Below are 26,476 nucleotides of genomic sequence, written 5' to 3' on the forward strand. Positions count from 1 at the left end.
TCAAATAATTTAAAACTGTATATACATAAAAAAAAAAAAAAAAAAAACAAGAAGGCAAAAAGTGAGGTTTAAATGGTTAGTGCTAATGCTTTTGCTTGTATTCTCTTTTATACCTCTGACTTCCCCTGTTAAAATGTTTAACCATCTGTGGGCGGTTAGCATCAGCAGATACTTCATGCTACTGGTGAAATATACAGAGTGCAACGCTTCTCTCTGAACTGAACCCGGAGTACATTTAGCCTACGTAAGGTTGAGTGTCTGCACATGAAGAGACGGACTCATCACGATGTGGATGCGATGCTTTGCTACGGTGCTATGAGTCAAAAACACGAGGCGTTCAGGTGCAGACATTCCACGTTCTAGTAAGCAGCATGCTGATTAATGTGTATCTAAATATTCTCTTTAGTGGTAGATGGCAGCGGTTTGTACAGCGAAGCAGCGGCGGCGGCGGCGGCCGTGTCTTACAGGATGACGTTTAGTGTGTTTTTTTTCTCTCTCAGTGTTCTTTAAAAAATATGCTGCAGGTGCAAGTGTTTGATCTCGCTTTGAGCTTTAAGTGTGTTTGTTTGATCAAACCGAGCTGCAAACAGCCTCTCCTCGCCGGGCCGCTCTTTGTCTCCTGAGTCCCGCCTTCCGTCACTGTCTAGCCAATCAGGGAGCTGCGTCTGGATAGGTCCACGTTGCTGGCGCTTAGTCCCCTGCAGTCTGAGAGTCCGGAGTTGGCGTCCTAAAAAGAGACCAGTTAATGTTAAACCACTGCTGGACAATATTTAAACAGTATTTAAAAATCACAAAAAAGATTATTATTTTATCTGTTTTTACAAAATTTTATTTAAATCATCTGTTATGTCGTGGCAGGTGTGATGATTAAATACATAACAATAATGATAATAATAATAATAATAGTCGTACCTGTGTGGTCTCCTCATTGCTCTTGTTGAGGAAGTTGAGGGAGCTTGCTCTCTTCATTCTGAGCAAAACAATACAATCAAACAATGAGCCTGAACCTTTAAAAACTCATTAACAGTATATCAGTATATTGTATCAGAAATTATATTTTGTATTTTTAGGTAGAAACAACCAGTATTGTTAAATAGCCCAAAGATTTGGTAAAATAAAATGTAAAAAATGAATACGTTTGTAAGTCACTGTGTAAATGTGCTCAAAAAATACTGTTTTTATATCAAAATCCATCTTTTTTTAGCATTATTGATGACTAATCATGAGCAAAGGTGCGTATACATACTGTAAATGTATACAAATCAAATACGACTAACTTTCCTGCCATAATTATACTACTCTTATATATTCATTCAGAAATACGGAATATAAATAAGAAACATAAACAATAGTGCAAATAATAATGCTGAAAAATAGGATCTATGCAAATAAAATAAAAAAATGTTTTATATATATATATATATACTGTATATAGATATACTGTAGATGTGGTTATAGATATATAATATGCAACAATTTACAATCGGATGAACATGCCTATTGTTTCTAGACTGGACAAGGGTATATTTGATCCCAAATATGTCTCTATGACAATAAAGTAGAATCAATTAAATGTCTATCAGTTCGAGCAGTTTACAATAAATATTTGTAAATGTATGCATGTGTAAAATGTATTAACAATTTATCGGCGTTTATCAAGCAAGAATGCCAAGGATTCACAGGCTACAGCTTCTCAAACATGAGGAATTGTTGCTTTTTGTTGTAAATTGACTGTATTTTTATTGTAACAAAAATGTATCACAAGGTCAACTGTTCAGTCACATCCACCAGCCTTCACTAGCCGATGGACAAGGTCCAGATAGGACGATATTGTGATAAGAATGATTTCCCAAACTGCTATTTTCAAGGTCATGAATGAACCTTCATTCTCACTGTGAAATGTATTTGGGTTTTGGACTGTTGGTTTGACCAAAGAAGCAATTTAAATATGTTACCTCGAGCTCTGGGAACGTGTGTTTTTGACATTTTAATTGACTAAAGACCGACTACGGTCATATTTACACACATACATAAACACACGGGGGGTAAACTTACCCTGGGTTGCGTGGTTCTTGCGGTCCGCTCCCCTGCAGCTTCTTCACCAGCATCTCGCTGCTCCTTCTCAGGGCGTCACGAATCTTCCCAAAGGAGCCGCTGCGACGCAGAGACCCGTTACCATCCTGAGGCAACATAAAACCAAGTCAGCATTTACTGGAGACATTAAATATTAAAGTGCATCGGACTACAAAGACTGGGCTCCCTTTCTCATGTTTAATCACAGGTACTGAAGGACAATTACCTTTGAAATTATTCTCTATTAAAATGACTTTAACTGCCTTGTGTGCAAAGCTGTGTTGACCTTGCACCGTGTACTTTGCACGTTGAACTTATAAACTTCCATTAGTGTTGAAGTAATGAATCGGTGTCCATAAACTGACCCCGTTCCACTCAGCGGAGTCGTCGCCCTCGTTCTCTCCCCGCTGTCCCCCTGGCCCATTGAATCCTTCCCTGCTGTGTCGTCTGTCGCCTCCTCCGCCTCCACCGTCCTTCAGCAGCTCCACCACCTTACTCTGGTTGATGGCATCAATACCCTGAGAGACACAAAGAAAACAAAGATTGGAGAAGAGTGATTCAAAGGGATTGAAAAGAAAAATTACAGCTTTTTCCACAATAGTTCACACAGCATGTCTAAGATCTTTACTACACACATTAGCTTCATGGCTGATCTTTAAATCAGTTTACGGGCTAATAAATCACAGCTGGAATGCCTGTTGAACTAATCAGGCTTCTTAACGGACCGAGCCGCTGAAAAGAGCCCAGACGACTAATCTAACGGCAGTAACTCAACCGGTCCTGCGGCGCTCTGTGTGTTGGTGCAGCACCTGTTTACGTGACTTGCTGGCGCACTCCTCCAGTGTTTCTGCTGCCTCCAGTTTGCCCTGGCGACGGTACAGAGCTCCTAAGCTTTTCAGGGTGGTGTTCACTGTCGGGCTGCAAAAAAAAAAATGTTTTTATTTACTTTTTTAATGTGTGTAACCAGAAAAAAAAAGGTAATTCTCAACTAAGTTCATCTTTGTTCCATTCACCTTTAATGAAACAGATGAATTGAGCCACAGGAGAATTGCAGCAGTAATACAGCACTAATGTAACACACAGTCTATCCAAGGTTAAACTAATTCCCTTATTAGAACTGGATTTTGGCCAGTGTGCATTTGTCAAAGACAAACGATGAACTCTCTCATGTTGCTTTACGGACCTGATAATAACCCACTGAAATCGGTTTTATCAGTATGACTTTTACAGTCATCATGGTTTCATTCTTTTCCCTGGGGCAAACAAGAAGAAATTGGTAGATTTGTCCAATGTTGGCATCCTTAAATTGATACAGAATTCGACCAGGGTACACTGTAATATTAAAGGGATAGTTCGGGTGTTTTGAAGTGGGGTTGTATGAGGTACTTATCCAGAGTCAGTGTATTACCTACAGTAGATGACGGTCGGCGTGCCACCAGTTTGGAGAAGCAGCCAGTTTGCCGTCAGACAGTTATACAGTCTATGTTTCCGACGGGGGAACTGAAGTCGTTATATACGCTCTTGCCAAAGCCACTGTATTTTTACCTCGCAGAACAGAGGGGTTGCTGGTCCACTGCTGCCTCGATAGGTTAGTTTGCTTGTGTTATTGCGTGACTTTGGTGAGTTCGGATTCACCAAAGTCACACTAACCGATTTCTGTTCTGCGAGGTAAAAATACTGTTTTTTTCCCAACGGAGTCTGGTGGCTTTGGCAAGAGCATAGATGGATACAACAGCTTCAGTTCCCCGTCGGAAAGGACTGTCTGATGGCAAGGTAAAGCAGCGAAAATATTCTAAATATAGCGTACACTTAAACTGATTTAAAGTTCTTTTAGGCGGCTAAAATACGTTTTGCTGCCGGCCCCGTCCACAGCAGCACATTACTTTGCTCCCGTGCGTTAACTCCTGTCTGCTTCTCCAGACTGGGGCCGTGTCAACCACCATCTACTGTAGGTAATACACCGACTATGGATATGCACCTCATACACCCCCACTTCAAAACACCCAAACTATCCCTTTAAGGCACTGATGACACATATTGATTTTTAGATTCCAATACAACAGTGTTTACATGCAAAAGACTGTGATTCAATTTAGGCTTTTTTTCATGAAATAGATAAATAAATCTGTACAGAGACAGTACAAATATTCACTGCAGTACATCTGAACACACCAAAGACCGTTTATGTTAGATATTTGATGTGTTGCTTGTATGCTCTCTGGGTTTCTCTTCTTTTAATGATACGACCTGATTGTTTGAATGTTTCCAGTGAATTCAAATGTCTGACTCACCTGTCCACCTTGCAGGCTTTATACCAGCTTCCATACTCTACATACGGGCCAGAGTCCTTACGTTTACCCTGAGAGAGAGAGAGAGGTACAGCGAGAGGAAAGAGCATGAGGAGCCAAGTATGAAACATTACCCTATTAAACAGCCTAATAAAAATGTCCCTGTTGTCATTTATATAGTCTGCTGTTTTCCATCATTCTCTATGTGCAGTTCATTTCCATAATAAGCTGCCTGCCAGCCAATAGCATCAATGGAAAAGGTCGATTTGAAACACTGACCTTGCTCTCCTCTCTCTCCTCTGCGTGCATCCAGATTGGCTTGTTGTCATCTGCAAAAAAAAAAAAATCATATAAATGCTATTTGACATCCAAGAACAATATTATTATGAGTGGACGACAACATTGTAAAAAGGTTGCAGCAGAAACCAAACAAATGAGGATTTGAATAAAAGGATCCCCGGCCTGGACTGACCCGAATTTTTTAAAGCCTCTCTAACCATAAATAAAAACACACAGCCTCTCTTCAAACCCGTGCTGTGCCAAATTCCTGCCGAGGCCTTCTCTCCTCTCGTGCTGGGCATGTGAGCACATAAGGGTTTGATAGGCTTAGTGGCAGCGGGAGAGAAACATGGACATTAAGCCGCTCCGCACGCTTTGATAGCACGAAATAATCCTCTGACCTGCTGAGAGTACTGAGGGATCAGGGTGTGGCCCAAAACATGAATCCCAAAACACTGCGATTGAAAAATGGGTCGACTCGTGGATATTTTCCATTGTGCAAAAACAATCGTTCTGAACGCCAAAGGATTCTCAGCCGGACATTTGTCAATACGTGCACAGATATTCTGACAGAGCTGGAAATTAGAATAGTTTTCATGAGTTAAATCCTTTTTAAATCTGTAAGAGTTCCCTATTTCTAACATAAAACTGCATTATGGCTCATCCAAACCTGGTCCACGGTAAGATTGTTAAAGAGGTTAATAGTTTATATAATAAAAGGTCGATACTTGACGTCCAATATTGCCACGCAAAATATCACGATACTATTCTGTATTGATTTTTTCCCCCAGTCCTACTCACTGTTGACGGATCCAAACTCCTTCTCGTGTGCCCTGGTCAGGATCTCTTTGTACAGAGCCTCGGCATCTTTGAACTTCCCCTGCTTCAGGTAGCACGTAGCCTGAGGAGAAAAAACATGTGTCTAAATGGTAATGTTTGTAAAATAATGAATAATCACAGGATAAGATTAGCTTATAGAAGTGCAGGAAACATGCAAAAAGAAACTCTAAAGTTTTATTATGTCAAATGTGTGACTGTTTAAGTGAAGATTGTGATTGGAATAGTTCTTAATGATGTTCTCCCACCAGGTTATTTTTGGTCTTGGCCACGTTGGGGTCGTCAGCTCCCAGTTTGGACTCGTAGATCTCCAGGGCTCGTCTGTAGTAGTACTCCACCTCGTCGTACTTGCCCTGGTTCTGGCACAGCAGGGCCAGGTTGTTCAGCTGCTTGGCTACATCTGGGTGGTATTTCCCCAACACCTGGACACACAAACAAAACAGTTCACATCAATAAAAATCTGCTCTGTTTTTTTACATTTAGGTGTGGTGGTGTGGGTTTTCACCTTCTCTCTGATCTCCAGCGCTCTCTTGCAGAGAGGTTCAGCCTCCTTGTATTTGCCCCTCTTGCCGTACAGGACCGCCAGGTTGTTGAGGGTTGCGGCCACCGCTGGATGATCCTTCCCCAGCGTCTTCTCTCTGATAGCCAGCGCGTCATTCAGGAGGTGAGCCGCTTCTTTGTACTTGTTCTGATCCCTGGAGGACAAAACACAACGACAGCATGTTGTTAAAAATCAGAAAAGGTTCTATTTGACAACAACTAAAAATGTTATTTTGTCCTTAAGAAAATGACTACAACAACCTAAACCATAACAAATAAAATATGTACATATAATAACTGATAGTAACTGTAAAATTTAAAATAAATTATTCAAAAACAAGGGAGAAAAATGGTAACAATAATACAATTTAAAAATATAAATAAACTAATAAAAATGATAAAATATAAAAAAATATATAATAACTTATAATTAAAACATAGAAATAAATAAATAAATAATATTATTAATAATACAAATAAAGAAATAAAGATAAATAAAGCATTTATAGTTGTGTTGGGAATCTGGTGTGTAAATTGATTTTATTCACTTATTTATTATTTTATCTTATAATTATTATTAATTCATGTATTTATAAAATAAAATAAATTATAATTAAAACACACACACACACATATATATATATATATATATATATAACATTCATAGCTGTGTTGGGAATCCAGTGTGTGAATTTATTTTATTCATTTTTATTTATATTATTATTATTAATAATAATAATTCATGCATTAATAAAATAAAATACAATACATTATTATTATTTTATATATTATAACTATTATTAAAACATATGAATAAATAAATAATTAATAATACGAATAATAAAAATAAAGAAATATACATAAATAAAACATTTATAGTTGTGTTGTGGATCTGGTGTGTGAATTTATTCTATTCATTTATTTATTTGTATTTATCTTATTATTATTATTACTATTATTATGAATTCATGTATAAAATAAAATATAATAAATCATAATTAAACCATATACACAAATAAATAATAATAATAATAATAAAAATAAAGAAACATAGATCAATAAAAATATATACATGAATAAAAGAAATTCACACACCAGATTCCCAACACAACTACAAATGGCTATCAAAACAACCTCCTCTCCATTCCCCACCTGTACACCAAAGCCAGGATGTTGAGCATGGTGGCCACGTCGGGGTGGTCGTGTCCAGACGTCTTCTCCAGGTCCTCCAGAGCTTGTTTGCACAGCGGCACGGCCACCTCGTACCTCCCCTGAGAGGCGTACTGGATCACCAGGTTGTGCAGCGTCCTGAGGCGGGCCGGGATCTCGTAGCCTCCCTGCTGGGCCGCCACCTCGCCGCTGGGCTGGGCTGTGGGACAAAGGGGAGGATGATGGGAATATCACGGTCAAACCATCAAAGCTGTCCGTCTCCTTTCCATTCATTTATATCATTTCTCTGGTATTCTCGCTGTCTTGTGCAGGTAGTGTTTACTGCTGTGTTCCCAAACTGTCCCACAATGCTTTTCAAAATCCAATATGGCAGTATTTGCAAAATGGTTTATGTACATGCATATGAGAAGCCTGGAGAGCTGCAGAAAGTGGAAGACTTAAGTCCAACAAAGACAACAAAGCTGAATGACTAATCCAAGCAGGACAAGTAGAGGATTAAAAATGATTCAGTCAAACCTGCTCCATGGATCGAGACATGGTTGCATAAGGAAATCCAGCTGGTTCTTGTATTTACTGTCACTATTTCTTCTTCTGTATTTTGCTTTTTTAATTTTTTAAATGTTGATGTCCAGAAAAGTCTTTTAAAATCAATTTTTTGAACCGTCTTGCTGCTATTTTCTGTTTTCCTCCATGCTGCTCGTGTTAATTGTTTTCCCCTCCCCCTCCCGCTCACAGGTGTCTCTGATTCACTTTCCTCTAAACGGCAATTCTGCTCTTTTTTCCCCTCCTTTACTCTGACACAATTGCATTTATATTTAACACTTAATAGATCCCACTTCTCAGCATTTTCTATTTACTTATTTACACTGTGGTTATATACTGTATGTGTTTGGTGCACATATTTTTCATCATTTATTCATATTTCTCTACATATATTGTGTTATATGTTGTAGCATTATGTACATAATGCGCATGTTACATACTCCTTTATTCCTATTTTCTTTTATTTCTTTATACTTATATATAAGAGCAACTGTAACGTGATCAATAAACCTTCTGATTCTGATTAAAAAGACAATAATGTCATAATAGAAAGTTAAAAGCGATTCCTCTCAGAATTATCAAATGAAGCAAAACTGGAACAAAAAGACCGATGTAAAACGAATCTCATGTGTTAACCAGGAGGAGCGTTTACAGGAAGTCAAATCAGAAAATGAACTAACTAAAATGATCATCATAGTAGAATAAGAGATCTTTATATGTGATATAAAAGGTGTCGTTTTACATGTTATGGCTAAATGTGTGGTTGACTTTAAAAGTGTACATAAACAAAGCTACGAAATAAAACTTCAGAGAAGCATATTCAGCTATTAATAATTGAAGAGACCAAAAGGAAAGAGCACTTGATGTCTGGCTAATGGAGAGGAGAGCTGAACACGCTATATAATGTATCGCACCGCATCAGTGACCTTTTCTATCTGCACAGATCCACAAATCCATTAACAAGCCTGAGCTTCTGCTTAGACGGTGAATTAACCAAACCGCAGCTCCAGTTACAAATAAGTGCAGCATCCTATCTAAACTATATCACAGTTGAAGGGTAAACGGGATGTTTGCCACTTATGCAACACTTGAGAATGACTCTTACGGTTGAGGCTTTAACATTGCTGTTACTGTAAGGCATGACTGTATTGAGCTCTGGGTGATTTGTTTTTGACGATCCACACATTAAATAAAAAGAGCAGCGATTCTCTTGCAGTGCTTTCACGATGCAGTAACTGCGTGGAGGAAGGAATGATTCTGGAGAAGGTCAACCGCATAATGACTGGCTTCCCAATTATCTCTTCTTCCTGTGGTCTACCACTACCGGTTACTCTCCTCCAGCATTCGGGACCTGGTCCTGGAAACTGGATCCTCATTTCTGGCTCTGTTGAGGCGCCTCACTCCTTAGTTTGAGCAGTTTTTTAGACTTCCATCCCTTCCAAAATATACATGCACTAAACAATTAGTCTACTAATTGATTAATCCACACTGTATAATAATGTGTGGATTAATTGATAATAAGAACGATCGTTACTTGCAGCCCTAGTATAAACTGTGTCTTGTTATCATCTCCCAAATCACATCTGAGGCCTGTCTGAGGTCTAATGACATACCTGGTCCCTGGTCATCATCGTTGGGGAACAAGTCATCCAGATTGTCCTTTGAAGTGTCTCCTCCGCTCCCGCTTCCGCCGCTCTGGCTCTTCTCCTCCGAGGGCGAGACGTCGTCGTCGAACTTCTTGATCTGGTTCATGAACTCCAGGTGCTTCTTCTCCTCCTCCAGCTGGGCGACGCTCTGCTCGCTGCGCTGCAGCTTGTGCTGCGTCCCCGCCAGCTCGTCACGCAGCCACTGGTTCTCCTGGCAGAGCCGACGCACCTGGGCGCGCAGCTTCTGCTTCTCAGACTCCACGGCGCTCAGGTGGCTCGACAGGGCGATGATCACCTGGGAGGAAGGGACAAATTAAACTAGTTGAAATGGAAAGATATGGCAATTTCTTTGAACTACATTACTGTTTGTGACTCAGTATCTTACCTGTGCCTCTCCCAGGCCCAGCTCGATGGCCTCCAGACTCTTGCGGAGCAGCCCAGATTTCTCCTGGGCGGCGGGCGGCTGTGTGCAGTCCAGCAGCGAGTTGAGGAGCTGGGCGTGTTCGCCGCGCAGCGTCTCCAGGCCCTGCATGACGGCCTTAGTGTTGAGGACGATCTCATCCTGGCTCAGTCGCTCCAAAGCTTCTTCACGTGGATACACCATGGTGGACATTGCCTGGTTTCATACACACTGTGGGGAAAAGAAAAAGAACACAAGGATGACGAGTGACATTTTTTTATATATATATACACACACACATCAGTGACATAAGACGCGTTTTTGCTGAGTGTGCATCGTCTTTTTCGTGTCCTGTCCTGCTCGTCATTGTCGCAATTCAAACACGAGCTGCTCAGTGCAACCACATCCTTCATCTGCAGGTCACTGAGGTCATGTGGAGGTGGATGAGACAAAATGAGACAAAATGAGAGAGAACAGGCGAGTTCAGAAAGAACAAGTCACTGCTGCAGAAAGCGTTCCCGCAGATCTCCCCTTTCTCCGTCTTTCTCTACAGTTACAAAGAGGTCAACGGCTAAATAATAGTTTCCAATTTCATAATGGCATAACATGTCCCCTTGGGTAGTTGGACTAGATGGAAAGAGATAACATGTGAGTAGTTTATGTTTAGTTAAAACCCATCAGATTACAACAAGAGGGATTGCTCCGAGCTTGAAACTGACGCAGCAGCTGCCATTAAAGCCAATTAAAATGAGACGCTGTCACTCGACAGAGCTGCTGTTCACAGGAGAGAATTAAATTAAGCTTCTTTAAGTTAAGTTTCGTCAATTATCATGTGCACGACAATTACAACAAAGCAGTCGTTGGCAATAAAAGTCTTGGATCTCCTTCAATGACGCTGATCAAATATTATATATTTGCCCACTCCCATGTTGATAAGAATATTAAATACCTGATAAATCTCCCTTTAAGGTACATTTTGAACAGAAAAAAAAAAAATCATGAACAATCATGCTTTTGATAGTTTTTGTTTGATAAATTATTTAAAAACAATTATTCAAAAATGTCATTGATTAATTTCTGCCACCTTTTCAGTAACTTTTTTAAAGCACTACATGTGATGCTATGTTGGTTTGTGACTGCTTAGGATGAGTAGCCTCTGAACGCATCAACAATGTGGTCTCTGAAATAGAAATCGTTAGTCATGTGATTGGTCATCATGAACACAGAGGCGTTCACTGTTCATTTCTTCAGCGATGAAGCACAGATAAGTGGCCTTATAGGAAGAGACTGCATTCAAGCTGATGCTCGGATAACCGAACTCCAAAATAATATGTTTGAGAAGTGATGGAGTCTAACAGAAGGAAAAATATAGCTACATGGGTTAACACGCATGCACATATACATAAGGAGGAAGAAGTTTTTATTTTCTATTAACTTATTTGTTGATTTAATTTATTATTACTCTCGTATTTTTGCATTATTATTGTTTTTTTTAACTCTATTCTTTCTTTTTATCATTATTATTATTATTATTATTAATTTTCTTAATTTTATTTCAATCTTGAATGTTGAAGTTGTTTCCTCTAGTGTATCTCTAGTTATAAACTATTGTAATTACGAACTGTAAATTGCATATATGATAACAACCTTGAAAAAAAAAGGGAAAAAATTAAGTATTAAAAAAACCAAAATAATATCTGGTAAGTTCCATGTCAGTATATCTCCACATACATGTCACAGACGTAGACAGATCCAGGCAGAAAGATCTGACACAGTATATATAGTCACTTCCTATCTTGAGCATGCAGCCTGTGGGGGAATATTGACCAGCTGTAAATGAAACCCTTGCAGCAGCAGCAGCAGCAGCAGCAGCAGCAGCAGCAGGACAGAGGAGCCAATTGTGCAACATCGTGACTTTCTCTGCTTTGATGATGGAGTCGCACCTGTTCTCCTCTCCTCCTCCTCCTCCTCTCTGTCTATCTATCTCTCTCTCTCTCTCTCTCGTTGGTTTATAAAACTATTGTAATTACGAACTGTAAATTGCATATATGAAAACAACAGGGAAAAAATATAACTGTGTTTCACCTGTTATGTTTTATCTGCCTTGTTTAGTCTTGTCAAGTATTTGTTTTAAAGCACTTACCAGAAAGTGGCAAACTGTGAATCTCGTATCTAATACAATGAGAATAAAGCTTTCTATTCTAGTAGACTATATATGAACACCTGATCTCATGTGAAAAACACAAGAATTTCATGTGATCAGAAGGAGAGAAATTCAATTTAAAAAGCTGTCTTACAGATGACAGTAGCTCTGTAGTCTAATAATCAATATATCTATTATAATAATAAGCGTAAAAAAAAGACAATGTTGGGACTATTCCTGCAGCTGCAATATGATAACAAGCAACAACTTCTATTAACTGATCGACGCTCTGAAGACAGATTAGAGTTTGTTTTTGTATGCATCCTCTCTCTTTCGCCATTTTTCCTCGTGTGTCTCCTCCCCTCACCTTCTCTGTGTGGTTTACTATTTTAAATTTCTTGTTTTTTATATATTTATTGTACTATTCTCTGGCTAAACGAGCTGCCTTTTGTGTGCCACAGATAAAGGTTCAATAAAAAGATAAAACTAAGCAGCCTGCAACCATAATATTCACAACATCCGCCTGTAAGCGAGGACTGATAGGCCGACATATTGATTCTGTCTTGTCAAGTATTTGTTTTAAAGCACTGACCAGAAGTGGCAAACTGTGGATCTCGTTGTATCTAATACAATGACAATAAAGCTTTCTATTCTGTGGGGGAAATATTGAGCAGCTGTAAATGAAACCCTTGCAGCAGCAGCAGCAGCAGCAGGACAGAGGAGCCAATTGTGCAAAATCGTGACTTTCTCTGCTTTGATGATGGAGTCGCACCTGTTCTTCCTCTCCTCCTCCTCCTCCTCCTCTCTGTCTGTCTAGCACCCTCTCTCTCTCTCTCTCTCTCCCATCCTCCTCTCTCACCCCCTCCCATCCAGCTCATCCACTCACTGCAATGCACCAATATTCACACTTCCCCTTCAAATGCACCCTAAAGCAGAGATTGAAGCTGTGGAAAACATAAAAAGCATCACAAAAATTAATGTTATTTCTCATCCATGCATCTTGAAATTTGACTATTTTAAAGAAACAAATGAGTAAAATGAGCAGGTGGATGGATGATGGTTTGAGGCCTGCATGATCCCAGTAAGGCGTTGTGGTGTTTGTCTTGGCAACATATCAATCAAGGTGACCGACAATGAGGAGAAGCTCTGTGCAAAACAGGACAACAGCTATATAACAGATGATTCATCACAATAATGTCAATAAGAAAATGCATTGCTAGTTTCCTACATGCAAACTGTTTGTAAACATTGCAGGCCTCGAGCATCAAGATGTTACACAACAACACACACCGATGCACATTATATTAGTCTACCTTGATTACCATTAGCACAGATAACAATATAATAAGGAACATTTTTAAGAAGTGCTGTTGCATAAGTAAAAACACTGCAGATGATGGTGCATTCACGGACCTCGTCGAGGATGTAAATGCACCTTTTATTTTGATAGCTTCTTACAAATATATATCTGTTTAAACTGTATAACTCTTTATACTCATTTAAATATTATGCATCCGTGTATTTACCTTCATCGAAGACAAGTGCGATGCTTTTCTGTCCCCTCGAACAAAGCAGCAGGACAATGTTGTGATGTGATGCTCCAGACTAGTGATGGGTCGGTCGCAAACGAGTCAGTTCAAAGAGCCGATTCTTTTAAGTGAAAGATAAGAGCCGGTTCCTGTCTGAGAGACGTTTTTTCTTTTTTTCTTTTTTCTTTAATTAATTCAAGGCAGAATTATATGATGATCTTCTCCACGCCACGGGCACTCCATGCGCTGACTGTGACTGAATGTTGTGTTAATGACGTCCAATCAGGTGATGACAGACAAAGATCATACCATCAAGCAGGGAGGGGCGGGGGTGCACGGCGCGCTGACGGTCTACAGGTACAGAGCAGGAGGAAGAGGAGGAGTGCGGTGCGCGAATAGCAGACAAGATGAGTGACAGTCGGAAACGAAGCAGCATGTAAAATTATGATATTCTGGAAATTATAAGGTTTAGTATAATTATATTGAATAATGTATGTGATATATGTGCACACATTACTAATCATAGGTCAAATCAACTAAAGCTAAATTTGGCTGAATTATAAAAGGCAGCAGTGGTAAAATGAAGAGCCGAAAGAGCCGGCTCTTCTTGGTGAGCTGAGCCAAATGATCTGGCTCACTAAAAAGAGCTGGAATTCCCATCACTACATCCAGACAAGACTAGTGTTAAGTCAATGCAACACAAAACTGCTTCCGGATGTGTTTTTCAAAATAAAATGAAGCTAACGTTAGCTAGCTTAGGTGCTATGAACCTAGGTTACTGTTCATTTCACGCTGTTCACGCTATTTTTTGTCTATCTATAGTCATTTTGCATCCCTTTCTGGTTGTTTTTTGTCTATCTGTAGACGTTTTGCATCCCTTTCTGGTTGTTTTGCATCCCTTTCTAGCTGTTTTGTCTCTTTGTAGTCGTTTTGCATCCTCATTGGTTATTTTGCATCACTTTCTGGCTGTTTTGTGTCTCTTTGTGATCGTTTTGCATCCTTTTTGGTTATTTTGCATCTCTTTGTGGTTGTTTTGTGTCGTTTGTAGTTGCTTTGTGTTTCTTTGTAATTTTTTTGCATCCCTTTCTGGCTGTTTTGTCTCTTTGTAGTCGTTTTGCATCCCTTTCTGGTTATTTTGCATCCCTCTCTGGCTGTTTTATGTCTCTTTGTGGTCATTTGCATCCTTTTTGGTTATTTTGCATCTCTTTGTGGTTGTTTTGTTTTGTTTGTAGTCGCTTTGTGTCTCTTTACAGTTGTTTTGCATCCCTTTCTAGCTGTTTTGTATCTCCTTAAAGGTCATTTTGCATCGCTTTCTTGCTGTTTTGTGTCTCTTTGTGGTTGTTTTGCATCGCTTTCTTGCTGTTTTATGTCTCTAATTGTTTTGCATCCCTTTCTGGCTGTTTTGTGTCTCTGTGGTTGCTTTATGTCTCTTTGCAGTTGTTTTGCATCCCTTTCTAGCTGTTTCGTATCTCCTTGAGGTCATTTTGCATCCCTTTCTGGCTGTTTTGCGTCTCTTTGCGGTTGTTTTGTGACGTTTGTAGTCCTTTTTGTGTGTCTTTGTGATGGGTTTTTTTGCGTGTCTGTGGTTGTTTTGTGGCTCTTTGTACTTGTTTGTAGTCATTTTGTGTCTCTAACTAGCTGTTAAATAAAGTTAGAATTGTAATTGAGTAAATGTAACTTCCACCAGTGGACTATAAACACCGACTCTGAAGCCTTTAAATGTAGAAATAGCTCCACACACCATTTAATTACAGTGTAATAAGATTACAAACACTGTGAGTTTATTAATAGAGCTAAATAAAGGAAACTGACCTCCTGCTTCACCTTAACTTACCCAAAATGGCTGTTCTCCCCAGAATCCAACAACCAAAGATGAAGCAGAATATCAAGATGAATCATCCATTCTCCAAACGGAGGCGGGGGAATTATCTTGCGCATGCGTATAAAGCCGAAGAGCCGCTACCATGCTAAACTGGCTATCAACTAGCATCTTCTGGATTTTCTCATAGAGGTGATTTAAAAAAAGAAATGTGTGTGAGTTTATTGATTTGACATTGACATTATATGTTATCTCCGACTAATTCATAGCCAAAAAAGTACATTAAACAAATGTACTAAATAATTTAACATAACAGGATGTAAGGGGAAGTGAAGTCTCTTGCTGTGCTCATTACTCTTTGTGTTCTGTTATGAGTAGAGGCACCATTCAAAGGGACCAAAGAGGGCATCAGGGTAGTGAGACCTCTGACCTGCTTCACAAGCATACTGTGCACGATTTATTTACTGTCACCTTCTGAAATACAATGTTGACCCATATTAATGGTTTATCCTCAATAAAAAAGCACATTTTACTCATCTAATTCCCTATAAGTATTACTATATCTCACTATTTGGTATAATCGAGGTAAAATCAACATCATTTTTGTTCTGCATGATAAGCTTTGGAGGAATATCTGTTGTCTGTGAAGTGTTATTGAACGGTTACTGGCTTATATTCTAGTTTTATATCTCCTTGCAACCCCATTTGTTCCATGACTGAGTTTTTTTGTTAGTATAAAGAAAAACAAAACATGCATATCCTATATTCAAAAACAAGAGACTTGAGCTACAAATCAGGAATATTTTTATTTTAAAAAACAAATGAAACAATGAACACTTCCACTTTTCATCCCACATCTGTTTGATTGACAAACGTAATCATGAAAAAGCAGTACTACAAAACATGTCAAATAAAGAAAAAAACAAAAACAGCATACAATATAACAAGTACTATCTGATATGTACAAGCATTATAGTTTATTATAATTATTGTTATAGGCAGAAGGCAAAAAAAAGCTGAAGAAACAATGGCATGTGCAAAATACTCTCCACAAGTCCACAAGCTTAGGACGCTCTGCGCCGAGCACAACCTCGCCGGGCAGAAATCTACTGCTTTCTTAGGCAAATCCCGTTCCCATGAGGACAGACGGCAGAATGTACAAGCTGTTAGGGAATGGGGACAACATCATTTCACATGATTTTTTAGAAAGCTAAGCTTGTGGAAGCCTGGTGAAGAAGCCTCTCTCATCATCAGAGGTATATCTGAGGACGGTGGAGAGAAAAGACACTGCTGATCACTGACAGAGATTATTGATGGACCAAACAGCTCCTAATCTCTAACCACAAGGACAGAGGAACCATCGTCACAAACACAGGTCGACACAGGTACAGAGGTACAGGTAAAAACACACAGGAACAAGTTACATACAGAACAACCAGCGTTTTTTAAAGAGACTTTAGGAAAACGTGTAAACTGTAAGAATGACGGGAAAGATGGTTGATGAAAAGATGAAGTGGTGATAAAAACTAAAAAGCATTCAGTTCCTCCAAACGTTGAAATGATGACTTCAGAACGAGGATCACTTTGTTGTTAATGTGTTATCAGCAAAAACCGCCACAAATCTATCGGAATATAATCACGATTTCTTCACATTTTAGTTTTGGCAGTGATTTTGTTTTTGATGCTCCTCTTTCAGTAGAATATTTCCAAGTTCAGTTCAATCAGTGAGAGTCAGCTGACCTTTGACCTCTCTGTGGAGGCTGCAAGCGAAAAAAGCATCAATAACCTCGGACTTTATACCATTTAGGAAAAGTTTAGATTCACATCATTGCAAAAATTGGGCTAACAACACTACAAGGTTGTCTCTAACAGCGGATACAAGATCATTGACCCTCCATGGTTACAGTTTAAGTAAAAACATTTCATTCCGTATATACATTTTGAAAAGATTTTTCTTTTTGAAATCCATTTTTCAAATTTAAAAACAAGGTACCCTTTCATAATAAAGCACAATTAAAAAAAACTTTCTAAGTTGTCACTAATGACTTTATTAAATGTTAAAAAACAGATCAGTAAGAAGCTATTAGAGTGAATAAATGATATTGAGTTTTGGGTCGCCACATTTTGGTGGTCGTGTCTAGAAGGTAACCTCCAAGTTACAAAACTCGCGGGATGGTTAAGGTTAGGAATAGAGTGATGCAGGAATGGTCTGTGTTTAACACAAGATTAAGAGATTTTAACGTTATATTCTACGACATAAAATACGTCAGTAAACATCCCACTCGTGAATTTTGAAGCCTTTATGTTTCTTAAAAAAGTGGCTAAATGAGACTACTAAACGTCATCACGCCGACTCGTCTGCTTTTACGGCCTCGTTGTGTATACTCGCGCTGATGCGACTGTGGTGTAGTTTGTTTTTACTCCTGCAGATTGCTGTAAAATAGCAGCTAAATCCTGAACTTTAAGGCATTCTTAAATTATTTAACATTAATGAAGTCATTAGTGGCAAATTATAAACCCTTTCTAAGTTATTTTAAAAATGGTACCAAGATGATTGTAATTTTTTTTCTTCGCAAAGGTCATACAATTAAGTTTCATAAGAGCAAATTATGTTTACTTTTGTACCCAAAAAGATAATTTTAAGAGCAAGTGTCAGTGTTTTCAAATGTAATTCATTTTGGAATGAAATGATGCCGAAACTACAGTACATCGGCGCTCACTAATATTGAGGAATAATGAAACCGAGCCCCTGTGCAGAGGCTATCAGTCAGTCTGTCAAGCCCTTAAATGGTTGTCAGCAACACAAGTAGTGAAGAAAAACAATTGAGAGGGGTGGTTTCACGAGGCCCACTGGCTGTTTGCTTTTTTTTTTACACAAAAAAGTTCTGAAAAACTGTCATGTGTTCATGCAGTATTGAAAATGACTGCACTGGACAGGTGGAACAAGTCTGTTTTAGGCCAAATAACATCAATGACAATATTAACTACTTGTGCCTTAAAATTGCACGTGTAAACTAAATTCAATACATTCAAATATTTGGAAGTACTTCTAATCAATCAACACTAAACTGAGTGTTTGTTCAGCGGCGACAGACGAGCTGTTAAGCAAACAGAGAGTGAACAGACAAGCAAACCCTCCAGCGTGAAACCTCCGTGTAACAGGTGAAAAAATGAGCCGAGTTTGAGACTAACACTGTAACATCGACACGAGAAAAAAAAACTCATCTATTTTCAAACCAACAAAAACAGCATTTAAATCAAAACATTGGCATTATTAACACTATTAAAAAACTATCTTTCTAATACTTTACTGGAGATGGAGAGTGTTACGATGTAGGTGACACAAGGCAGAGCTACAGGCCTGGGGAGCTTTGCATTATTTCTTCTTTAAATTGCTTTTAGAACAATTATAAACCACTTTGCAGATGATGTTATTGTATTAGCACCAAAGTTGAATTTCAATTACTTCAATACAACTAAGGTTGTATTGAAATTAGAATTTGGTGCGAATACAATAGCATCATCTGCAAAGTGGTTTATAATAATTGCTTTTAGAACAATTATTATAAACTACTTTGCAGATGATGTTATTGTATTCGCACCAAAGTTGAATTCCAATTAGTTCAAGACAACTGAGGTTTTTAATGTGATTTTGTTTGTTTTCAAAGTGTTTAGTGGTGGAAAATCTGCATTCGCCTTGTGCCAGGCTACAATGTAAACAGGACGACCACTGCAGCCCTGATAATCAATGATTTTGATAATGAACACATCATTAACACACACACACACACCCACACACACACCATTTGCATGCCCTCTGTCACACGGTAGAAAAAGTATTCCTCCTATTTAGTGATTTTTTCAAAGTTTCTGACCACATTACATTTATTTCACCATATACACGCACACTTGTTACCAGTTACTGTACACTCACTAGTCACCTCACGACATCCTAGAGAAAGCATGGAGCTGACCTGCGCCAAAATAACTCAACCCAAATACTTCTGTTTTGTTCCTGATAAAATTAAGGTTATTAAGGAGTCTCAAGAGAAATGAAAAATGCTTCAAAAATTAGATTTGTTTGACCAGGTCTGCTGTTTTCACTGAAGAGAAAGCTGCCAGTCTGTTGCCAATAAAGAAACGATTATTTGGGGGACAACTGGCGAACAACTTTGTGCTTTATTGCAGGTGTTTGACTCCCATTTTTGCGCTCTAGATACTCATGTTTATCCGTCATATTCCCATCAACGCTGCTGAGTTTTGGACTGTTTAAATATGCATTTAGTTGTTTCCGGTTGCGTGTTTGCTTGGGTTAATCTATTCCTACCAGCCGTACTCTGCAAACACCCAGATGTTTCTTCGTAAGTGCATAGCAAATAAGAAGAGAAAGAAAACTGCACGTCACAGTAGCCCCTGCCCTGATATCCTGGAACTCGTCACAAAAACGTACACTACGCATCACGAAACAGCGTTAAAGGGAAGGTTTTACTTTTTTTCACAAGAGCACAATAACAGAGACACTTCCCCTTTATATATATTCTTTTTTAAAAGGAAACGTTTGGCATTAGACATCCAAATGACTTATTTTGGTACAGAAAAAAATATTTTAAATTATATGGAAGCCCTTGAAATAAAAACAATAATAATGGGGGCTGTGTTGAAGGGCATCTGTTGATGTATCTGACATGTAAGCCGTTTATTTGACAGCATTTTGTGAGTAGAGGAGACTTTTTTTATGTGTGATTTCACTGGCTCATGCAAATATTAAAGCCCTGTTTTTATTATTATTTTGAGTTACTGCTTTCCGGCACATGAGTGGTGTATTAGTTCGGAGCATGCACGAGTGGATCAGGTCTCGAGGTGAGCGGGACCTTGAAAGGGTCAAAAGCTGAGGGTCGGACTTTAAGGGCTTGAAATCGGTGAGTTGTTGCATGCTATTGCATTCCATAGAACGGAAACGTAAATGGCAGTTAGCTAATGAACTTGTGCTGTACGCCCCTTTTAAACACACACACACACACACACACACACACATACTGTACATTCACGTGTGCATGCACACTCGCCACACACACGAACACACACAAACACACACAAAAAGGGGCATTAAAGTGACTAGTAAGAACGCTGCACCCCAACACCACCCTCCTCCTCCTCCTCCTCCTCCTCCTCCTCTCCAAAGAGAAAGACTGTAGCTAAATTAATCTAAAGAAAGAATCCAGACACTCGTCGACGTCTTCTCTCAGATCTGCAGGTGCTATGAGGCGGGGTCTTTGCGTGACGGGTGTTACAGGATCGAGAAGAGTCGAAGGTCAAGTTGGGGTCAGAGGAGCCGGCTTGAGCTCGCCCCTAGGAGGGGGGCTTGCTGTAGCCGAAGAGTCCGACGGGTAGGTATTTGACGTGAGTGGGCCACTGGGCGGCAAGCTGAAAGAACTTAACGTCGTTCCACTCCACGCCGTCTATGGACACTGGAGGGAAACAGAAAACTCGGCTGAATAAAAGACTGATGCGATAAAACTAATAAAAGGAAAGAAAAACAAACACACATAAAGGACATCGAGGTACAGAATCATCCTGGGTTACCTTTCAGGATGGTCTGTTGCTGTTTGGCAGAGCAGATGAGCCGGCTGATGCCTTCAATGACCTGGCTCTTTGAGTCCACATCCTTCTCCTTTGGCTTCTTTCCCAGGAAGATAGTGGGAACTGAAGAGAGGTAGAGAGAGAAATTGTAAAAGCACTGTAAGTGTGTATCATTATGTACTTGGACATCGAAGATGAAATGGATAATTCTGATGTTCACTCTTTCCATTAGAGTTGTTCCGATTACAGTATCAGAAATGCGTCCAATGCTGCCAAACTTAGGTATCGGGTATCGGCGAGTACGCCAGTCTATGAAACGATCTGATATCATAATTTATTAATGGAGAAGATATGATTAAAAAAGTTATTTTTATAAAACGATCACTATATCCTGACAGTAGTGCATGAGACATGAAAAAATCATGTGCCTCTGTGTCGTCCTGCGGTGCTCATACAACAAAGATAACATCCATACATGGTCAGAAGTAATAATAATAATAATAATGATAATAACTCTGTATATTTTTTATCACGGTGGTATCTGATCGGTACTCGGAAGGAAGGGAAGGAAAAAACGTTATTGGAACATCTCTACTTTCATCCTCATCTCACCTTTCTTGTTCTTCTCCTTGGTGACCACGGTCATGGCCATGGTGCTGACCTGCGCCTGCGAATCGTTGTTGCCCTCGCCTGGTAGCCTGCTGACCTGCAACGAGCGGAAGGCGCTCTTCAGTGTGTTTTTGTTGCCCGTGTCGCGCCTGTCGCCGTCCCGCCGCTTCTCGGCCAGAGAGGCCAGCCAGTAGTCGACCTGCAGGCCGATGGCGTCCACGCAGTGAGACATGCTGGGACTCCTGTGGACAGGAAGTGTTTGTGAAACCACAGCCGATACACTTTCAGCAGCGGTTAGAGAGACATTTTTGGTTTCAAGAGAACAGATGTAAGGAGGAAATACTAAATCAGGAGGGGTCTTTGTCAAGAGAAGTTCTGCTGAGCAGGCAACCTGTCAGCCTCTGCAGCACCTGATCTGACACAATTCATTTAAATTCAAAACTAGTTTCAAAATAAATAAAAAAAAAAGGTCTTCATTATGTTGCACCAAGTTTATTCTGCAGAGGGTGAAATAGAAACTTTAGATCAGACACAGCTGCAGTCTGTGTGGCTCTTCAGAGATGGACCGCAGCAGCAAAAATCAGCTGAATCAAACTGATGAAAACACGACGGAAGTATCAAAGAGTCCCTCACTTTTTGGAACTGCTAAAGCTAAACTGGTGCCAAGATCGAAATATGCAACTCTTTGCGTATAGAACTAACATAGATAAATGGTTTAAAGGTGTTAAAATCTGTGTTACAACTCAGTATTCAAAGCAATATCATCATTTTAGACAGTTTTGTTTTCTACTATTAATATTTCTTCAAACCATGATCGCTCCTGACGTATTCAGATTTATCAACGTGTATGTGCACTAGATATTAGTGTTTATTATTTATATATATCTTATTCAATATGATTTTTTTTTGTTTTTTACATGTTTTTTATTTTCTAATAATTTTGTCTGTATTATTTCAATCATAACTTTGAATGTATCTTACATTTTTATATTTTCATTTACTCATTGTTATAATTATGATTATTATAATTATTATAATTATTATGTAGTTAAAGTATATTTGATACAAGGATAGGTTCATTATCAATATCAACCAAAAAAAATTCTATAATTATTAATTTCTTATGTTATTTTATTTTATTTTTCTGGTTTCAATATTTGTTTTAAAAACAAAAAAGAAATGTTGATACACGTTGGAATTGAATTGTAAAATAAGCCTTTTGCTAATACAAAGAAATCTTTATAAAGAAAAAAGAAAAAAAACCACAAGAAGTGGCGTAACTTAAGTACGGACACTCAGCATTTGTCACTCTTCCTGGTTCACGATTACGTGGATTACATACAAACTGAATTTGTAGTATATATATAAGAATTACAGTGCATTACTTTTTGTAGGTACAGCTACGAACGGTGTATGAGTTCCTCCAATGATAAAGAGGGTGAAGAGGGATAAAGGAGTCTGATGCAAAATGAAGTGTGAAAAAAGAGGAAGAAGAGGAAGAAGAGGAAGAAGGGAGGAGGTCAGGTTTACCCTTGTACTGTGAGGACGCTGCCCATGGAGGGGGAGGAGGGAGGCGTAGCGGCCTCTTTAATCATCCCTGTGGGTGAGCCGTGGGAGGGGGGAGACGTGGAGGGGACAGCCAAACTCACCGCCACGCCCTCGTCTGTATCTCCTTAAAAACAAAATGAACGTTAACGCATCAGCAGCAGCAGCTTAATCAGTTTGAGACATGTGTTGAAACTACTTCCAAACACTCACCTGTTGGAGAAGGACCAGACTCGATAAGACCAACCTTCACTACCTGGAAAACAAGAAGGAACATCAGCAAAATATCGAAATAATCAGCAATAATCCATCAATCAAGGAGTAAAATCGTACCCCTATAAAAGGAATAAACTTCTGGTAGGAGTCTTCATCTCGCCTGGAAAAGGAGAGAAAGAACAAAGATTAGAAGAAACAAACAAGAGTAACTGCTGTGGTTTTGTGTTTGTGCGGCGTCTGTACTCACGTCCTGTGTTTGCAGGTGAGCATGGCCTCAGCGATGGGCAGCTGGTGTGTGACCGTGGCTCCGCTAATGTACTGGGAGATTCTCGCCGCTACATCGAGCTGATCTGGAGGTGACAAGGAGAAATCTGTGTGTCTGTATTGTGAGATCATCAACCCCCACTGAGGTTTGCAATGTGTTTGTACCGTGCGACGGGCGGTACCTGTCTGCGGCGGCTCGGAGCGGCTGAACACGTCTCTCCACGCCCCGTCCAGGAAGGAGGAGCTGTAGCGGTTGTCGAGGGCGCCGATGTGCTTGGCAACCGGGTGGGAGCCTGATGGAAGAGATGGAGAAAAAGTGAAGGGAAGGAAAGAAAGAAAGTGAATTGAGCAACAACAAACAAATAAATAAATTAAATGAAGCCATCGTTTTATGAGGCGCGACGGCACCTTTCAAGCTACTGAGACACTATGACAATATTTCTCTAAACTAAATCAGCACACTGTGTGTAACGGCTGTCTGGAGAATGATAGAACAGAGGTTTGTCACTCCCCAGACAGAAAATAATAAAACCTTTGCTGCAGCATGACGATGCAGCACTTTCCTAATCGCCAACAACCAGAATCTCTTACCCAGAGGCACTACCAGGAAGCGCATGTGATTGAGCCAGTCGGACGTTTTGTTGGCGAGCTGCGTGACAAAGAACTGCAGGATGGCTCCCAGGTAACTCTGGCTGCCCACCGCCGCCACTTTCACCGCTCTGGGCATGGACGAGTTACAGTTACAGCTACAGAGACAGAGAGAGAGAGAGAGAGAGAGAGAGGCATTATATCAGTGCTGTGTTGGACTAGAGCTTCACCACACGGTCTCATCCATCAAAGCCTTTGAAAAACAGATTACAGTAAACAGCAGAGACAAGAAAACAAATCACACGGCTACAAATTCAAATAGGACATTTACATCCTTAAATTACTTGTTTTGTCCAGTTGGCAACCTCCGGGTGTGAGAAGTGAAGCCAGTGAGGAACGGCCTTAAACTTGCATTCTATCTATGAGCCAGCAACCAGAAGTTGTTAAAGTTGTAAAATGAAAAAACGGACAACGCCGTGGTAGCGACCTGTCAATCACAAGGTAGCCACGCCCTAAAGCATCCCCTGCTTTATGGTCTATTTGACTCTAATTTGGACCATAATTTACAAAATGAACATCATGCTGTATTGAAGAAGACTTGAAACTAGCGATTGAGACCATAAATTCATGTTTACAATGTTTACTGAGGTAATAAATCAAGTGAGAAGTAGCCTCATTTTCTCACTTCTATACAATCAGACTTGTTTTTGCAACCAGAGGAGTCGCCCCCTGCTGGCTATTAGAGAAAGGTTGCCCACTGGACAAAACACACTTTTCTGTATAAACCACATTGAGCCTCTAACATTAATGTATTTGTCTCAGAATGGATTTACACAAGATATATAATGATCCTCTTTAATGTTTACCATTTCTTTCTTCTAGTATATAACCAGTTTGTATCTCAATCACAATTGCTTTCTTTTTCTTTATCCCCTATTTTCTTTTATAAGCTTTGGCAAAGTCCAATAAAGTAAAATGAATATTGTGAGAGAGGGAAGAGAGAGGGTGAAGGGATGGAGAGAGCCAAGAGGAGAAAAGGGGGAGAGATGAGATAGATATAAAAAGTATTGTCTTGGCACAAAGAGAAGTAAAGCTCTAGATAAAGGCTAAGATGAGGAGGAGGAAGAGATGTGGAGGCTGGAAGAGAAGAAGAGAAAAGGGTCAAACAGAGGACAGAAAACAGAGAAAATAAGGCTTAACGCAGGAAAAAAGACAAAGGAGATGAGTCATCCTGCAAACCAAGGGGCGCTATAACTCAGATAGTGTGTGTTTCTGTGTGTGTGTTTGAATGTCAGCTTTTCACAAAAACACTCACAACTTCTGGATGCGAGTGAGCACAGCCGACAGCACCGCCTGGATTTCAGCCGACGAACACGTGCAGACCACCGGGTGTCTCTGCACCTGCAGCTGCTCTGCAACATACTGCGACACACACACACAAAAGGTAAGATGCATGATGAAAAACGCCCACTAAACGTTGTTGGGGAAATGCTTTACACACACACACACACTTACCTGCCCCTGCCAGTCGGTGCCGTTGACCAAGATCAGGCTCTCTGGGAGCGCAGAGTCCGACAACAAAATCTGGTTCAGCTGGTCGTACATTGCCTTCCTCAGGAGCTACACACACACACAGACACACACACACACACACACATGCTGAGTACATAACCCCCCCTACAGCAACACATTAACTCTTCAGATGACTCATCAGCACATACATAATTCATTTCTGAGCTGCAGGCGAGTCATAGATTATCAGGACGCATTTGTGTTCTTTACTTTGTGAAAAGACAAGAAGGGGGCGAGCAGAGGACGACACAGAACAAAGAGTAAATCCCTTAACTGCTACCTGATGATTTATGTCTTTATGCAAGGTTAAAGAGGAGCTATTATGCTTTTGTGCTTTTCCTTTAGTGTGTTATATAGTCTTCTGTGCATGTAAAAGTTCTGCGAAGTCCAAAGTCTACGCCAAAGGGAGAAACACTGCTCCTGAACTGCCTGAAACGCCTCGCTTTAAGTCCCGCCTTTTCTTCCGTAACGTGATGATGTCACCAAGTAACACATTTGCATAATACCGGCCTAGCAGCATAGGTGAAGTTTGAACTTTAAGATTGGGGGTTGTACTAGAAACCCCAAATACAAGTAAGCACCTGATAAGCATAATAGGTCTTCTTTAAAATGACGCTGTAGCTTACGATAAGAACCTGAAAAGGATGCTAACTTACCGGCGTGCTGTGTCCCAGCTCCGGGGATCTCTCAGAGTCTGAGCTGTTGGTGCGTTCACTCAAAGGTTTGGACAGTTGTCTCTCCTTCATGGGAGTGCTGATGCGCTTCTGTCTGGGCGTGTGGCCTCCATCCAACCTGTGGGGTGAAAAAAAGAGGAAGGCAGGATGTAAAAAAACAA

The 26,476-nt window shown here is 39.8% G+C and overlaps 2 protein-coding genes across 3 annotated transcripts in view; both read right to left on the bottom strand.

Moving 5' to 3' along the window:
• Positions 1-301: 301 nt before the first annotated feature.
• klc2 (kinesin light chain 2) lies at positions 302-13,585 on the bottom strand. The gene is made up of 14 exons (XM_074624463.1): positions 13,446-13,585; positions 9,762-10,007; positions 9,344-9,671; positions 7,170-7,386; positions 5,983-6,172; positions 5,726-5,899; positions 5,442-5,541; positions 4,641-4,690; positions 4,365-4,432; positions 2,883-2,991; positions 2,439-2,591; positions 2,056-2,180; positions 913-970; positions 302-727 (listed from the first exon to the last, which is right to left on the bottom strand). Exons 2-14 carry the CDS (start codon positions 9,987-9,989, stop codon positions 644-646), a joined length of 1,884 nt encoding a protein of 627 aa, XP_074480564.1. The 5' UTR covers positions 9,990-10,007; positions 13,446-13,585; the 3' UTR covers positions 302-643.
• A 6,317-nt stretch (positions 13,586-19,902) lies between these two features.
• The window catches only part of pacs1 (phosphofurin acidic cluster sorting protein 1), a 67,579-nt gene continuing 61,005 nt past the window's right edge, over positions 19,903-26,476 (bottom strand). The window contains exons 13-24 of one of the 2 annotated variants that reach the window (XM_074624469.1): positions 26,298-26,433; positions 25,585-25,689; positions 25,385-25,491; positions 24,073-24,227; positions 23,664-23,774; positions 23,465-23,567; positions 23,335-23,377; positions 23,215-23,257; positions 22,987-23,128; positions 21,460-21,698; positions 20,851-20,970; positions 19,903-20,735 (exon numbers count right to left, since the gene is read on the bottom strand). In XM_074624469.1, the coding sequence (XP_074480570.1) occupies positions 20,617-20,735; positions 20,851-20,970; positions 21,460-21,698; positions 22,987-23,128; positions 23,215-23,257; positions 23,335-23,377; positions 23,465-23,567; positions 23,664-23,774; positions 24,073-24,227; positions 25,385-25,491; positions 25,585-25,689; positions 26,298-26,433 (1,423 nt within the window). In that variant the 3' untranslated portion in view covers positions 19,903-20,616. The remainder of the gene's footprint in view (positions 20,736-20,850; positions 20,971-21,459; positions 21,699-22,986; positions 23,129-23,214; positions 23,258-23,334; positions 23,378-23,464; positions 23,568-23,663; positions 23,775-24,072; positions 24,228-25,384; positions 25,492-25,584; positions 25,690-26,297; positions 26,434-26,476) is intronic. The other variant, XM_074624468.1, reaches the window with a different exon arrangement.

This window comes from Sebastes fasciatus, chromosome 22, assembly GCF_043250625.1.
Source record: "Sebastes fasciatus isolate fSebFas1 chromosome 22, fSebFas1.pri, whole genome shotgun sequence".
Classification (NCBI taxonomy): Eukaryota; Metazoa; Chordata; class Actinopteri; order Perciformes; family Sebastidae; genus Sebastes; species Sebastes fasciatus.

Bases quoted from the DNA above. Each gene is read 5' to 3' on its own strand.
- klc2 (XM_074624463.1), bottom strand. From the start codon at position 9,989: ATGTCCACCATGGTGTATCCACGTGAAGAAGCTTTGGAGCGACTGAGC. The intron at 4,433-4,640 runs GTCAGTGTTTCA...TCTCTCTCTCAG, and splicing joins AGGAGAGAGAGGAGAGCAAG to GGTAAACGTAAGGACTCTGG. The intron at 2,592-2,882 runs GTGCTGCACCAA...TGTGTCTCTCAG, and splicing joins CCAGCAAGTCACGTAAACAG to GGTATTGATGCCATCAACCA.